This window comes from Panicum virgatum, chromosome 5K (genome assembly GCF_016808335.1).
Source record: "Panicum virgatum strain AP13 chromosome 5K, P.virgatum_v5, whole genome shotgun sequence".
NCBI classification, from domain to species: Eukaryota; Viridiplantae; Streptophyta; class Magnoliopsida; order Poales; family Poaceae; genus Panicum; species Panicum virgatum.
This window is the reverse complement of record NC_053140.1, coordinates 34,301,241-34,318,600: the sequence shown is the minus strand read 5'-3', so window position 1 is coordinate 34,318,600 and position 17,360 is coordinate 34,301,241. Positions and strand designations below refer to the sequence as shown.

The following is a 17,360-nucleotide window of genomic DNA, read 5'->3' as shown; positions in this document are numbered from 1 at the left end:
GCCTTTGGGAAACACAGCTTGCAAGAAATCTGTGCACCTGGTTGCAAGAACAGTAGGGTCAATGCCTATAGATCACACATTTGAGAAACAGGATCCCAAAATTGAAAGGCGCGGCAGAGCAAGGAGGAGTAACTCATAGAGTGGCCAAAGACATGCGCTTTCTTCCACTGCAGATGTACAAGTTGTATTGTGCTATGACTCGAGGGAATGTGAATCTTCATACAAGCCTGAAGCCATGTAAAAGATAGGAAAACTTGGCATATGATCAACAAACACAATTAGTTGTTGGGCGTTTTAGTTGTGTTATCCATTAGTATATCAGAAATAAGCAACTTGAAAGGAAATCACTGAAAACAACGAATTTGCCTATTTTTTAAGGGAAGAACAGTTAGGTTACCCAAAGGTTTCTCTAAATCAAACACACGCACATCACACAACTCTTCTACATAACCAGGAAGAAATGTCTATCTGACATTTGATCGAGCACTTAGTGAGCACAGGAAGAAGATCTTACAGCACCAACTAGTGTAGTGCATTACCTTAGTTGCTTTGTCAAACTGAAGATAGAAATTGATGCTAGAGGGAGGAGCCCCGTTGTGTTCTCCCCAAACCAACCATGGCTGGCTGCTAATCGTTCCCTTGTCCTTCACGTGGCTGCATCCTTCTGAGCTCATCAACGTGAGGGTCTGAAGCCGCTGCAGCAGCCTCACGTCCCGTCGCCAGTCAGTGCCGCTCACGGAGAGGGGCGTTAGGCCGTGGAAATGCCTTCTTGCTGCTCCTCTTCATCCTTGGTACACGGGGGAGGACGCAACCGTGTGGGCGAAAACGCAGCAAGCAAAGTTGCCTCTCTATTCCTCATCTCTCCATACCTGTTGCCTCTCTATTCCTCATCTCTTCATTTGGTCAAGCATAGAGCAGAGGAAGCGGCAGTGGCGCTGCAGTCTGCAGAAACAGAATGGAAGCTGCAAAAATTTAGGTTGCTAGAGAAACCATTTTGATGTTGTCAAGAACTGAACTTGCGACATGCGAACTCTGTTTTTTGACATCTTATTAGAATAAATTTGGGTTGGAAAAAATAAATGCTCCTAAAATTGAATCAAATGGAAAGCTTACAATATTATCTCAGTAATTGATTCTTCTTCGAAGCAAAAGACCTTACTTTGCAGATATTGGGATTTGCTAAACCACATTCACTCTCAGGACTCAGAGAGCTGGTTTGCCTGCGGGCAAGGCATTCCGTCGAGCGAGTCCCGGGCGGGAGAGGTTACAGGTGTGCAGCGTCCGTTCACCACCAGGGCGTCCATGCAGCTCTTGGAGTCCGTCGTCGTAGCTGTAGCCGTGATCTGATGCTAAGGCGCGCGGGCATGGTCTCCCTTTGGTGCTCGCCTCCTTCAACACGGGTAGTGGGTGGCCGGCCTGCCACGCAGGACCAGTCGCGCGTGGCGCAGCGGCCAGGGCAGCACCCAGCGGCCGCGGGGCGAGGCCAGGGCGCAGCCGACGGCCAAGTGGAGGGCGAGTCGCGCGGCAGCCTCCGGCGGCGCATCGCGGCCGAGGGAGGCCCAATCGGCTCTTGCGGCTGTTTGAGATCCAGCAGGCGTCCATCGAAGTGGCGAGGCGGAGGGGACGAAGATCGTGTAGGCAGTCCCACTTCAGGATGCGGCGATGGAAGAAGGGTTCCAGAAGCTGTGCGGTACCACGAGCGTCTGCGCGGGCTCTGGTTGGCGAGCGACTCGCAGGACGGGCCGAGGTGGCCGCCAGGGACGTGTCGGCGAGCGGGAAGGCGTCGGCCCCGTAGTGGCGAAGGAAGCCGGCATTGAAGCGAGGGTGCATGTGGTGGATGTGGATCCGACGGTCCGAGCAGGGGCGGCCCCGTTGAAGAGGAAGAGGAAGAGAGGACTGTGGGTTGATTTTGGTAAAGATTGAGGGCTCTTTTGTAAAACGACCAGAATTTGCTTGATCTGGACCGTATGTCTGTCCGATCGGACGACCGGGAAAAGCGAGTGGCGTGGCCACGCTAGCTGGCCACCTTTTGATGCAAGAATCGTGTTAAGAGATTCCATCCCAACTCCCTCCATACAGAAGATCAAGGAAGGTTATGGGGCCAGACCCACATGTCAGTAACCCAAACTGCAGAGGATCCTGCTGCGCTTATTTGGAGTTGCATTAAAGCTTGCGTGCGCGGAAGCTAAGACTACCTTGTATTATAGGACGTGAGAAAAACAGTGGTTACACCTGATGTATTTGCATATTTTTGGATGGAAGGAGTATGTCTGTACGTTACTACAAATAAAAAAAACATATATTCTACCGATGTTATTTTATATCTTTTGGTCGAGCAAGCCTTGTCTGTTGCTGTTTTTTCCAATAACCAAACTAAGAACACATCCCTAAATCTGTGCAAATCCCATATATGCTACCAATGTTATTTGAATGTACTTTCAAATATGCATCCACTGACACTGACTTTATGTCCCACAAGCTACAAACCCGCCGCCTCACTAGTTGTCAAAGAATAGGAAGTTTGAAAAAGAAATGCAGTAATAACCAGACAGCTGATTCTATTTACCACATGTGCAAGTTACAATTTACTGTACCTACAAACAATTGGTGAGTGAAGAAAAAAAAAGGCTTGACCCTCATAGCTCAAATAACAAAGATTAGGATCGCCACGAGGACGAATTGCTAAACACTATCCACACTGAACAATGTAGAATCCTAATTCTAACTCTATCCACCGCAGAGTGGCGAAGTGCCAGATCAAAATCTTCACCCCATTTGACGTGAAATGTATTGTCGCAGGGAACAGTGGGGCATTATCATGAGACTGCTTCTGTACACTTCGATAAATGTTATACAAGTAATTTTACAACATAATACATGCTCACTTTTTATCATCGCCAAGACCCTACAAAGATTAGTGACAAAAAATTGTGCATCCCTACCAAGTACCGAGTTAATGGTAATGGGTAGATACCAGCTGTCCAGAGGCCAGTTCTTCCCATACAGCAGGTCTCGAAAGGAAGCCAGCCATCATCTTCACAAGTCAGGCAAGAAGCAGGAAGAGTAATCATCGCAGGTAAAAAAGTGGAGAAAACTGCTCACGAATTCTCTTCCTTAACATCCAATGATCCAAGCTCTTTTAACAATTCCTGATACTTCTTTTTTGCCTCAGCGATTTCAGATCGGAGCTTTTGTTCCTAAAATCATCAGAATGATACTTTTATTCTTTCTATAAATCAGTCCTCCAAATACCAAAACTCCAGAGAGGGCATTTAAGGAGAAACATATGAGTTCACTAAAATGTCAAAAGCTCTAGAGAGAACATTGAGGAGAAATAATGGTTAAAGTGGACCGTGCTTTACAAAAGTGTAATATTTTAGTTTGTTTAGCATGCTCTTAGGTGCTACTGAAAACATAAGAATTAGCTAGTAAGTTGCTAAAAACAGTGAAAAATACATATTTTAACAAAACAGTATGGAGAAAGCCATTTAGGCGGCTGATATGATGATGTGAAAAGAGCACTCCACAACCTTAGATGCAGGGAGAGTCATGCAAGGCAAAAAATCCATATTCCTAAGTTGGCAAGAGATGTAAATAAATCCACAATTGGTCAAACTATCAGTGCTTCAAAGGTGTCGCCAAGGCGTCCAGGAACAGTTAAGCCTTGTCGCCTAGGCATACCCAGCTTGCCTTGGGTTACTGTGTCGCCTTTGAAACACAGCAAACTATCATATTTGGGGACATGATGGCCACTATGTAATTTCAACTGAATGGAGCAATTATGTCTCCAAAATTATGTTCTGTGAAGGTGAAAGAAAGATGCATTTGTTTAGTTGCAGAAGATATATACCTTCATTACAAGTTGTTTCTCTGATTCCTCGTATTGTAAGCATCTGAAAAAAAAACATTATTGGACACACAGTAAGTTGTAAGTTGTAACACCAAAACTGCCATCCAGTATTTGCCTCTGCTACTTTTTACTGAAACATTTTTTCCTGAAAAACAAGCACTCACAAAAATAGCATGTATTTGAAGTTCAATAACGCAGGCGAAGCAAAATTGGACACACAGGACATGATACAGTTAAGGCAATAATTAAAGTGACAATGCCTAAAGCCCTATACTAGGAAAATATAATTATTATTTTCAAGGAACCTTATCACTTCCTTGAGTGAGTATTTCCATTTGGTTCGCGAACTACGCTCACATTACCAAGTGAAGCCCAGCAACAGCACTTCAGACATAAACGAGCAGTTGAACCCTCTTTACAAGCAAAATCATCAGTATTCCTCATAAAGTGCATTAGCAAGAGTTGAATTGCACATAGAAGCTTTCGCTTCATTTTTCCCAGTAGTTACTTTCCACAGAAAACGGCAGTACAACAGATAGAAGGAAAGTATCTATGAGAAATGTCCAAGTTCTCGTAGTACTTACTCATTACGCAGCTTGTCATTCTCCAGGGTCAAAGTCCTGTATTCACTAAACCGTTTCCGTTGAGAAACATCCTGATGTAGTCAAACAAGAACAACAAATTAGTCATATTCGAAGCCTTTAAGTATACAATGCGTTGCCATTTATCATCGAAAACACTTGCTTCTATATTGTTTGCAAATGCTGACATAAACATGTCTATAGTTTTGATTGCACCAGAAAACAAAGTGATTTGGTTTTCCCCTGGTGTGGCATGTGGGAGGTGGTTGGTGGACATGGGTTTGTAGACGCCAGACAGAATTAGATGCCCAGTTAGTTCTTGCTGACTAGTAAACAGAACAAATTTAGGCTGCGCACATCAGATACTCCCTATGTTCTTTTTTGTTTGTCGTTTCAGACTAGTGCAAAGGAATTACGAAAAGCACAGACTCCCTTTTCTAAAGCTGTAAACTTATTTCTCTCCCCATAAACCCACGATTAGGGACCTACCCACGATGACAAATGAAGGAATGAATTCTTGGTAAACATAGCAAACACTAAATATGCTAAGGACACTCCGCTATGTCTCTCCTCGGATTCATATAATTATAATGACAAACAAAAAGAACACACTTGACAAGGTAAAATGAGTAAAAAAAGAATGGAGGAATTATTATTCTTCATCTGCATCTGTCGTATAAATACTTACAACTCCATCTGTATGATTTTGCCCATCCTGATCATCAGCACTATCCATCATGGCACAGAGGGAATCAAACTTCCTCTTCAATCCCATATCTGCAAAGAGTCAATACATCCAGGTTATTAGCACGATAAAACGTTGAAACGTTGGAGAGCAGATTTCGTCTTGTAAACGTTTAAACGAACATTTAAACGTCGTGACAAATAATATAGAAAAATATCAATATAAATAATCAATTCACATAATATACGAAGTTTAATACCAAACAACTAATTAAATACCAAACAACCAATGTAGGTTCACATAATAATAGTTCCAAAATAACATGTTCACAACCAAAGCAATCAAGCAAACAACAAAATAGAATAGTAGAATGACAAGTCCACAAGCACCCTAATTTCACGAGATAAAACGACCATGCAAGCGTCGTTTAACCGAATTTCACGAGATAAAACGCCAAAACGCCTAAAACGAACGTTTAAACGTCATAAAACGTCGTTTTACGTGATTTTGGCAAAACGTTCAAGCGTTTCAAAATCCTCCAATGTTTAATCGTGTAAACGACGTTTTCACGACGTTTTAATAACCAGGCAATACATTAATAAACATAGTGGCTTTTTACAAAATGAACCGAAAGAGTGGATTACTCACTGTTAGTAGAATGAGACTCAAGACTATTGATCTTTTCCCTTGCTGCAGAGGCTGATAATCTAGGTATACCACCGCTGCTTGTTGGAATATTAGCCACAAGCAAACGAGGTGGAGCACTTATTGGGGAACTTCCAGCATTCATATGATTGGCACGATTAAGTGCACGGGCTGCTTTAGATAAACTTTTGTTGTCATAGCCAAGACGATGGCAATGAAGGCCCCTGCGCGAAGAATTAGTTCAGGCATGAATTAGCAAATGACATTAAGACATGCCCCAAAATGAGAGCAAGAGAATGATACAGCAAACAGATCAATAACTAAGAAGTCTCCTAATAACTATATTTATCATTTATAGAAATCCAAGGAAAATTGAGGCTAGTGGCTGATTATTATAAATGAAATATTAGTATTATGCAGCTTTTTCGCAAGTGTGAAGAGTCTAGTTAAGTTTCAGACTAGAACAAGTAATGAAATCTTGTGTCTCAGCGGATAAATTGATTTGGCATATAAGACCAAACTGTTTGCATCTCCGTCGGCAATATCTATTTTGACTACTTTTGGATTCATAACTGAAAAAATGAATTTTCTGACACAAAATGTGGCAAAACAAAGGCATAAAAGTTGAAGACAATAGTAAATCAAAATTTTATGAAGACATTCTGGCACAAGTAATTCTGTTGAGAAACATGCAAAATTTCATACTTCCAACTTATGATTGAAAATTTTCATAATCAGCTGCATTACAATCCAAAGCATGACTTATGATTGAAAATTGTCATAATCAGTGCCAAAGGATGCCAACAATGTCAGACCGGCACTGGCTTTATTCTATGCAATATTTATAAGGGTGCCGCTATCCTTCAGGAGCCTGAAAAGTGAAAACTTCATCTCCTTCAGTTGACGATCTGAGCCCTTGATTTGCAATCAGACAGCACAGTTCTTCTTCCTCCCACTCATCTGTTCCTGCTCTTCTCCACAGAAACAGGCAAACGCTCCCCCGCCACACCTACCTGCACCCCTCTCCAGAGGCGCACCTGCTGCCAGAGCAGCGACCGCTGCCCTCCAGCCCTATTCAATCCGTTTTGAAGTTTCCCCACACCGGCACTAGCCCACTGGCCATCCAATACTGTCCGTGACCGGTGGAGACCTTGCCACCTTGCTCCATCCCCGCTCCTGCCTCCACCACAGGGCCTTCCTTACTCCATGCAGCTCTCCCTGTAAGGCTGTAGGACCCAATTCCCTCGCCAGAAACCTGGAATCCTAACCACAAAGTTCACACGGATTGACTGAAACCTTTGCCATTTTAAGACGTTCATAGTTTAGGAGGTGTGGTATTATAAACTACTCAATCACATTATTAAACATTAAAAGAGAAAGGAAAGGTATTTATTGGGGTTTCCGCTGCAGATCCTGGATTGGGAAAATAGTTCACTAGTGGGAATTGAAGAGCTGGAGTTGTAAGATCCAGCTAAGGACACAAAATGTGTTACCCAAGTTCAAGCTTCCTTGCGAAAAAAAGCCCTAATCCTGCTTTTGTGTTGTGTATTGCTCAAAGAGTCCTCCTATGGGCCGGCCTTGTATACAAATCAGGGAGAACCCTGGGATGGGAACCACCCTACAAATACATCGCATATCCTATTCTACATGCCTTCTTCGGTTCTTCCATAGTACTCTTTACAATATGCTATTCTAACCCTGTGCCACTGGGATCCCCCACTGCTCCTAAAGGCATTTTACTTGAAGCCTGCACATTACTGTCCGCGCAGGAAGGGGAGTGGCTGACAGGGGCGGCATTGTTCCACTATTGTGTGTCTCGAGCCTCATCCAAGACTGGACAGGGTCTCCACGCCTTGCCTAATCGGGGGCAAGTAATGATGTAGGATGTCCTGTGCCGAGCGCATCCCACTGCTCACATTTAATACAAGGGACAGGGGTGTAGCCCTCTGTCTTAGACCCGCTGCACCCTCTCACTAGGTGGAGGGGCCCACCCACTTGCAGCGGATGGTGTGGACTGGTCATGTTCATGAAGGGCAGCCTCCGACCAGTCGTGGCCTTCCCCGTGGGTGCCCTACACCAACCATACTGATCGTAGAAGTGCTCCGACCACATCAGCCAGGGTCAGGTGTAGGCCACCCTGAGGGTGCTTGGAGATCTCCCTGCTGGTCGTGGTCATATGCTCACCACTCTGGTCGTGGTCAAGCGCAGACCATCCTAAAGGCACTCAGGAATGCGCTGCTCGTACCACCCTAAGGGATGTAGTCAGGCCTGCCAGCCGTGTCCTCCTTTGCTTCACTCTTGCGTGGCGTCCGCAGTCTGCCATGTAAGGCCTTCTTGCCAGGCCGTGGGGCTGCCGTAAGCCTGCTCAAAACTTAAGTGCATGGCTAAGGGCATCCCTTATGACCGTGACACCAACACTATTGTTGTGCTCAAACGGCAATATTATAAAGGCAACTATTCAACTATTACAGTTATGGTAAGAGCTGATAGTATGCAAATGGTTCCACATGGAACAGGGTATGGTTCCTCTAGGACAATAGATAGGTGATACTTTGCCTGAAAAATTGTGATACCTTGGGCAATCTGCATAGTTTGGAACAAAAGGGGCAAGGTACTAAGAGCAGCCAGGGGCCTTGAACAAGTTTGTGCTAATTGTGTAAACGACTAGATGGATACTGCACAAAAACACTGACAAAAAAATGGATACCAAACATAAGCCAACCCAACAAACTGAAAATCGTGAACCAAGCGTAGCTCCGTCAAGAGGCCGCACACTCGTAAGCTGTGTACTTTAGTATTCCCCCTTTTTTGAGACAAGGAATAGTGTTCTCTTTCCTGTCATTGTCAGAACTCTAAATGTTTACATAATTCACCCTGATGCCCCTTTATTTAAGGTAGCATCAAGCCTAGGGCATAATCTCACGTGATAAAAAAAAACATTTTCTTTTTAGCAACACAAAGGTATACAGTCCATCCTAATGTACCTGAGGAGAATGTCAGGCCCTTGGTAAAAAAACCTTGCTATCGAAATTTTACAGGTAAACATTCCTGGAAAGTGAACTCTTCAGTTCTCAAGTAACACTAGTCCGAAAAGCACTTTAATCTTCTGAGCTATAAATGTACAGTGTGAACTGTGTGCGCACGCACATGTGGTTGTTTGCATGTTTCAAATGTGCACGCACAGCCTTGTGTTATACTATTATGTGTACAATGAATGCACAACCATCTATGTGGGCAGGTGGGTTCATACGAGATTGGGAATATGACAAAGTTTACATCAATATTGCAGATGTTTAAAGGAACAAATCAGCTAAAAGCTTTACCAGTATTCATAGGTCATGTCTTTCAAGCGAAGCTCGAGCCTTTGATAAAGGTTGGACTTCTCGAAATCCTGCTTATCATGGGTAGGTTTGATGAAGTTGGCCTCCAGAATGCCTGAAAAGACCGATAAAACAAAGTACACATCATCTTTTATCCGAGATCTTGCTTTGGATAACTCAGTGGAACATTTCTTACCAACTACTCCTCGCCCTTTCCCGTATGAGTTGTTTGCAACTTTCCAGAAGGGCTGCAAACAGAACAACCAGACATTTGAGTTAAGCAGAAGCAAAATAAAATTACCAAGTATGCGTCATTCTAGAAAATGACATCAGACATTACCTAAACTAGGTTGTCAAGTTAATTACATCCTAGGGAAAATTGTTATAGAAGTTGATACCATACCTAACCTGATGGGAAACAAAAAGTACAGGTGGATACAATGATGTTCTATGTGTGCCACTCTATATAACAGGCTACTTCTCAAAACTAATCATTTGGAAGAAAATTCCACTCTTACAATTAAAATAACATTTTTAACATACACATAAAGGCTTCCAAGCTAAGCAAGGATTTGACTAACACACAAATGTTTCTGCTTCAATCTTCAAACGAATGACCCGGTTCACAACAAACATATAAAGCAAGCAACATGAAAGGAAAGCAAATTGAAATATCATGCATATCATAAAAAGTAGAGAGCTCTCACCGATATTAAACGATTTTTGTGATATACATTAAACCCTTGCACATCAATGTCTGGAGCACCTTTAACAAATCCAATGGTTGTGATTACAGAAGACTACAAAACTCAAAACATGAGAGTAATCAGAGAGACTTTCTATGAATTAAAATTATAGCAAAAATAAAACGTAAGCTAAACTTGCACATGTGACCAAAGGAATCAGAACATATTCATTGGAGTGTAAACCGTTAAAGTGCTGGCTGATCCATCAACTAGGACATATTCAGCTCCACTTTCTATGATATAGCCTCACCCGCAGAATATATTAAAATCTTTATTTTACCTAAAAACTAAAATGAGTTAGAGAAAACTAGCAATCACAGTGGGGACAGTTATGACAGCACCTCAAAATCCATTTGGCAGTTCTTGAATACACAATGGTCATGGATGCGAAGTTACAAAAGCTACAAAAACAAAGACTAAGACTGACTTGACTATACTTCACCCAAAAAAATGTACCTTGCACTAAATTGGTGAGATTGAGGGAAAAGAACTAGATAACCAATAATGCTATTGATATAACATTGTTATATAGATTTCCCCTTTATCTTGTTTAACACAGAATTTCATGTGGAGGTCACACTTCTATAAGTGGCCACCAACATGAGGAATTTATAACAAGTAAATGCACAGCCTATTGCTACTAGTAAGCCTATTGGTAGTTCATGATTCTAATAACAACGAACATAAAACATAGATGAAAACCCAGAAAACTATAGGTCATTATAAACAACTGACTGTCCAGATATTTCCATATTAGATGAGACAAGCATCAAAAAAAGCTAGAGGCAATAGAAGGGTTTATTCTTGCTATCAAAATGGTAAGCAATGCACAACATGATTTGCAATCGCGATTTAAATGTACCTCTGTAAGTCCAGCAATTTGTGGTTTATACAACACACACTCACGATACATCAAATCGTTAACTATATTATGTGGCTCCACATCACATCCACGCAGGACAATTCTGAAATTGTCAGGTATATGAAGATACAAGATAGATGCATACGCCTGTTTGAATCCAAAAGGAATAATAATGTGAGCACAAGAAGGAAAATGACAGCACCAAACCAGTAAATATGAATCGATACTTAACTCTAAGAGAATAGCGAAGCCGAGTTGAAATGTAGTTCTGCGTGGCGATCTTCTCCAGTTTATTTGTTTTCACCTTCTTGTGTGCTCCAGTAATGAGGATATCCTAAGATAGTAGGTATAGACCAACTGTTCAATGATAAATGTACAGGGAATGGTTGATGTGGTCATAAACCCCAAAAACAAATGCAAGGGAAAACCAATAGAAGTACAAAACATGTTATGTGCAGGATTAGCAGACACTTCCATAAGGTAGCATGTCGTGACAGTAGCACTGACACAATACTTTCTTAAGCATGCAATAAATAGTGCCAGCTTCTTAGTCAACATTTCATGTATCTAATATCAATTTTCGCATGTTGACAGCACCCTTCGCTTGTATTCCTGTTGTGCTATTCTATAGGGTGTCTTACTTTAAGTCTTTATGAAACTAAACAATCAACATTCAACTATATTGTTTCATTCGATTTGTATGTGGATCAGTGGATCCAAAACACATACTGAAGATATGCTATCAAGGCTGTAGTTAGATAAACATGTATGATATATGATATTTATTTCAAAATTTATATAGATGTGTCCCATGTAGGTATGGCTGATATAATAAAGCACGTAATGGCATCTTTGCCTAGAGAGAAGTCAACATTGATAACAATAGAATTGAAGAATCTCTACTCCAATGGCTCACATCAAACAGATCAATAGGACTTCAACATTTTTTACTCAATTCCATCATCAGCAAACCAATGAGCATCCCATCAAGGGTGGGGACCACTAATTCAGCCACCGATGAAGGAGAAGTGCCATCATTTTTGCTAAGTCCGATTGTGGTTGGTTTTCTAATTCAAGTCAGATTTACTTTCCTCCTAACATCAAAGTATCCTTTGAGCAAACAAACAGTTATTCTTTAGTTTCCCTTCTCCACATACTAACGTGAGAAGTTAAACTTTTTCAATTGTCACTATCACATAGGGATGTAAATGGATCGAATACGATAGGATAGTTACGAATACGACACAGATAGTTATTTTCCTTCTCGGATTCGGATCGGGTATGGATAGTATCAAATTTGTCAGGTAAGATATAAATATATATCGATATCATAAAAACTGATTCGGATAAGGTGTCGGATACTGAATATCCGGACTCGGATACGGTCGGATATTAACCCCTCTAAACGAATCCGAACTCAAATACGGACACCATTTACACCCCTACTATCACGTGAGTTATGTTTGACCATAAAAGCCAAGATATTGCAATAAGTTTGCAATAATCAGAGCCTTGTATATACTTAAAGGGAAGAAAAAAATTCAGATCTTCCATTGAAAAAAATTTGGAAGAAACAATATACATAAAACAGTTGTGGAGTGACAACTGAAAACATCATCGTCATCCTGTAGCAACTAATATACCATCAGAGGCCAACATTACAACAAGAACAAATTATTTTACTCCCATGCAAGTTGGATAGGCTAGAGATGAAACCTGATATGATCCACCAATGAGAGAAAAGGAAGACAAAAAATAATACAAAATTATCAGAGGTATCAATAATAATAATATTATTACGGTATATAAAGCCTTTTTCATGGTTTAGGCACGTGGATAGTTGGTGGGGAGAGGGTCTAGTGTGAGTGGCTTAGTAAGGTCAGGTCGTTATTTACATGTACATAAGGTGCTAAGTTATTGTGTTAGTTTGCAACATTCTGTTGCCTGCTAGGAGAGGTAAAGAGGTTGCTTTGTATGGGACTCTTTTCCTTTTTCTCTCTATATAATAAAAAGATATGCATCTCTCTTGCGTGTTCAAGAAGAAAAAAAAGGCAAGCTGATTTCCACACTTTTATCCAAGGATGTCAGAGGTCGACATTACTAACCTTTTCATCAGAGTTGAAATCAAGCTCCATATCCCCATCATCATTGAACCATAAGTTGAATACAATTATCTTTGTTCCGTGCTCTCCCATGTCATCAAACTGTGTCATATGTGAATCTTAGCCATACTAGGTAAATTGGCCCTAACCAACAGATACCCAGCAAAGTACAAGTAACACATACTCTAAAAGGGAATTGGCCCCTTATGAATTTATGTGAACTAGGAAAACAACTTGGTGAAATTAGAAAGAAAGAAACTACAAAATACATCCATTAAACTTTTGCCAAAAGTACATACTGCAGTAATTTTCGCAAACTTAAATTCAGATATAGTTTCAGACTTTCAATTAGTAAGTATATGAATCCAATATCAAGCGTTATGTGACAAGTGACTAGTCTTAACACATTTCTAGAATGCTAGCAAAAAAATCATGTAAAACTCTAGGAATTAACAAAATCATTTGGGCATCATAACAGTTGTAAATCATCTCCTTGCTTAGGGCTACTAGTTAATTTGTCACAGCTCCCAACTCTCCATAAATTTTATAAACCTCATCTTTTTTTACAAGATTGTCAGAATCATTCAACAGTTTGCAATAAATATCTCAGAGATAAAGACATATTCATTGCGTACTTGTTTAAGCAACTCAGCTTCACTAGCAAAAGGGGACCACTTAAGAAGGATCCCCAAGTTAGAAGAGAAGAGCTTCTGATCATGACGCAACATCTGAATATATGAAGCGGTCGTTGGATCATATTGATAGTCCACCTGCAAGACAGCATGGCAAACACAAGGTCACAAGGCAGTAGATGAAGAAAAAATTAGCTCAACTTGACAGAACTTGCAGACAGCTGAAAAGGAATATGTCAAACTCACCGTTGGCACCAACACATCATCGCAACCTGTTTCCATCAGAAATGTATAAGAAAGAAGACCAATACTTCTAGTTGCCACCCTAAAGAAAATCAGAAACAGAAAAAATTAACTTCAGCAGATTCATGGAGAGACATCTTAATAGAGATAGAAAGGAATCTAAATAGGTGCCGTCCAATTTCAAAAAATGACATAAAGGGCTTGCTTTGCACAGCTCCAACTTTGATATTCATGCAGGAGTTGGAGTTTGAATAAAGCAGTTTAAACATGTGTTTAACCTATAGACTAAACAAACACCTTTTGATGTGCCCAGAACTCTAAAAAAATTTTGAGCTAGGGATGGCCAGGTCCAAAAATTCTTGGAGCTGGAGCTGTGCCAAACAGGCCCAGAAGATCAATAGTTAAAGAAGAGGGATGAGTGGTGTTAAGGGTATAATGGTAAATGTACTAGTGTCTAGGGTTTGGGGTGTTCCATGTATTCTATATATTGCCCAAAGGGCCTCTCTCAAAGTCTCAATATAGATAATACAGTTCAGTCCTCCTCTTCTCCAATCGTAACATAACATCTTTGATTTTGGACTTTGGATGTATCAATTTCTTTTTTTTATTTAGTCTAGTGCTTAGTGTCAACTCTCCAAATGCAACGTCATTGCATTCACGTTGCATTTGAGAGGGGGTGTTAAGGGTATAATGGTAAATGTACTAGTGTCTAGGGTTTGGCGTGTTCCGTGTATTCTATATATTGCCCAAAGGGCCTCTCTCAATATAGATAATACAAGTTCAGTCCTCCTCTTCTCCAATCGTAACAAGTGGAACTTAGCATGGGCAGTTGTCTGACCAGCAACATGCAGTGAATAATGTATAAAACACACTGTTATCACAATCAGATTCTAGTGACACTTGTTTCCAGGTATACGAAAACTCAAAAGGTACATGGCGTCATTTTCTTCTATAAATCGTAGTTACAATTACAACAGAACATATCTACTAAAAAAGGGAGGAGGGGAAAGGAAATATTGCAACTGCTACAGATCAACATTTATCCATATTTCACTTCTATTCCTTAGAACTTAATACTATGTGCTCTAGCGGAAGAGAAAATGTTAGTCAAGTTTCCTGAGTTCCTTATGCTACCACTTACCAAAGATAAAGGTAGCATCATGAATGCTTATTTCTAATGTAATGTCGAAAGGAATACTGCCAGGATGAATGGAAAGGAAATGTACCCATTATTTTGGTTTTGTGTAAAAACAATCACATCTGCTCCAAGCCGCATTGTACTAGTCTTGAAACCATTTCCATCTGATACAAGAAGCAACATAAATTCAATGGTAGAGGATTTTAGACTTGTTTCAAAAAGAAATAGAAGAAAGGACACCAAGACATACATTGCCCGATGAAAGCATCAGACTGCTTATCCGAAAATCCAAAGCTCATGCAGCGTCTTAGCGCCTCAGGATCCATCCCGCCTCCATCATCTTATGAATGAAAAACACCACAAGGTTACAACTTACAATCCAGATAGCATTTCATACAAAATAAACAGATTAAAATTGCAAATATGGCAACCTTGAACCAACAATGAGGGGTTCCCATCCCGTGGGTTTTTAAATTTATTAACACGGACAAATGTTGCCCCATTGTTCACCTGAGAGAAAAGATGCCACAAAAATAACAATACTTAGCACTCATGCTATATCTTACTCCTTCCATTCCAAATTATAGGTCGTTTTGGCTTATCTAGATACATCGGGCAAAACGACCTATAATTTGGAACAGATGGAGTAGTTTCTTTCTGTATATGTGAAAAAAGATCCTTAATGATTACCTCATCAATTGCATTATCAAGAAGCTCAGCAATGGCTGCAGGAAAATATGGTGGAGAACAACATTGAACGAATCATTTACAGATAGTGCCATATAATGCAAAGCAAAATGATTAAAATGTTACAGCATTCAAGAGGTGTTGAAACACAATGCTATATGTCCACAAAAAGAATATAATTGAAATTGCACTGAAGAGAACTGTTCAGTTTTGCTTAAAACATCGTGGAAACCAAGATAGATTAATCTGCTAGATTGTAAAAAATCTTTTTTTTTCATAGGCGAACAATTGTTCAAATCTCCACTTATGGATGCTACGGGAAGAGCATATAACTGGCTACATTCTTGTGGGACCAGTTCCAAACTTCAAAATGTACTGGGATTGGACTTTTCGGCAGAGATAAATTTCCATTTTAGTCATCTAGAACTATCAAAGCACATCTAATATCCTTTTCTGTATTACTGAAGTGGGTACTTCATTTAAAATTGAGTTTAAATTTCTTAAGTGAAGATACAATAATCCAAACTACAAGTTCCCAGAAATGGATAGATGCTATCAACACGAAGAAAGAAATAATCCCATGATAATAAGCATATATAATCGCAATTTTCTTAAAAAAAAGAGACAGATAAAAGAAGCCGTGTCAGTTTAATTATTCGCGCTCATGAAGCCAATAGCATTCCTAAATTCCAGTTGCTTTGAGTAGTAATCTAGCCAATCCTACAACAAAACACAATAAGGGGATGTCTCATACCTCCGAAAGCCCACTTGTGGGAAGTCGCATTCGAGTGCAGGAACTTGGGGTTTATCCGCAGTCGGTTCCGCCCACCTGCAGGTGCCACCAAATCGGAAATCTCTCAGCATGCTGACCTGCCCCCCAAATAAAAAAAACGAAGGAAAACGAAGAGACGGCGGAAATTGGAAGGGGGGGGGGGGGGGCGATTCCCTCGGCCCGCTAGCCTACCAGGGGCGTCCGCGTCGGGGTTGCGGCGCGCGACGACGTAGTCGCCGGACTTCCAGAACTGGCGGCAGACGCGCGGCGGGGGGAGCGCCCTGGGCGGCGGCGAGGCGGTGGCCACGGGCACGGGCACGGGCACGGGCACGGGCTCCTCGGTTTTCACGGGCACGAGCGCGCCGTAGCCCGGCGGGTAGAGCAGCAGCGGCTTCACATCGGCGTCGGCGAACAGGAGCGGCTTGACCTCGGGCGGGGAGGACGGGGCGCGGCGGGCGAGGGCGGTGGTGCTGGGCACGGGCTCCTCGTCTTCGTCGCTGGAGAGCTCGATCACCTCGGCGCCGGAGCTCATCGCCGGCGCCGCGAGGCTACGGTAGGGATCGACGCTTGTCAAAGCACGCGGTCGCCCCCCTTCTTCTCTGGGGGCGCAGTGGGTAGGGAGCTCGATTTGGGTTTTCGTTGGGGAGCTCGTGGCGTGCGCCCGTGGCCTGCCGCGGGTTTATTTCCCACCCTGCGCTCGTGCACTTGGCTCTAGACTGGAAAGTGGAATGAGGCCACTTCCGGCCATGGCGAATTCGAAATGGCGATGCAGCAGCTTTCGGGAAAAGATGACGATGAAAACCCCCCTTTTGCTCGGAGGAAAATGAGGATCCGTTTCTTTAGATTTGGGTAGTGGTGTGGGCGTGCACGGATCTCGCCCGAATCTACCCGGGGTAGCAAAACGTAAATTCTCCGTCTGCAAATACAAATGCATTGTACACGTCACTCTGAAATGTATATTCGTATAAATATATAATCTTGTCTGCAAGAAGATGCCCGGGGTGACGTGTTTGTTGGCTAGAGTCTACAATAACTTATATGTGCAGATTTTTCTTTCAAAAACTTATATGTGCAGAAAAATATATTTTTATATATTT

The 17,360-nt window shown here is 41.7% G+C and overlaps 1 protein-coding gene across 1 annotated transcript; it reads right to left on the bottom strand.

Moving 5' to 3' along the window:
- Positions 1 to 2,533: 2,533 nt before the first annotated feature.
- LOC120709532 (protein MICRORCHIDIA 6-like) lies at positions 2,534 to 17,153 on the bottom strand. Its single transcript, XM_039995204.1, has 19 exons — positions 16,456 to 17,153; positions 16,246 to 16,320; positions 15,495 to 15,529; positions 15,236 to 15,314; positions 15,055 to 15,144; positions 14,893 to 14,968; positions 13,670 to 13,748; positions 13,427 to 13,561; positions 12,795 to 12,893; positions 10,922 to 11,023; positions 10,690 to 10,836; positions 9,789 to 9,881; positions 9,278 to 9,329; positions 9,085 to 9,196; positions 5,765 to 5,985; positions 5,120 to 5,208; positions 4,435 to 4,505; positions 3,851 to 3,893; positions 2,534 to 3,197 (listed from the first exon to the last, which is right to left on the bottom strand). Exons 1-19 carry the CDS (start codon positions 16,793 to 16,795, stop codon positions 3,099 to 3,101), a joined length of 2,037 nt encoding a protein of 678 aa, XP_039851138.1. The 5' UTR covers positions 16,796 to 17,153; the 3' UTR covers positions 2,534 to 3,098.
- Between the last annotated feature and the right edge of the window lie 207 nt (positions 17,154 to 17,360).

Coding starts and splice junctions, on each gene's coding strand:
- LOC120709532 (XM_039995204.1), bottom strand. CDS start 16,795: ATGAGCTCCGGCGCCGAGGTGATCGAGCTCTCCAGCGACGAAGACGAG. Junction 16,321..16,455: donor CCCCGACGCGGACGCCCCTG/GTAGGCTAGCGG, acceptor TGGCACCTGCAG/GTGGGCGGAACCGACTGCGG. Junction 3,894..4,434: donor AATGACAAGCTGCGTAATGA/GTAAGTACTACG, acceptor TTTTTTTTTCAG/ATGCTTACAATACGAGGAAT.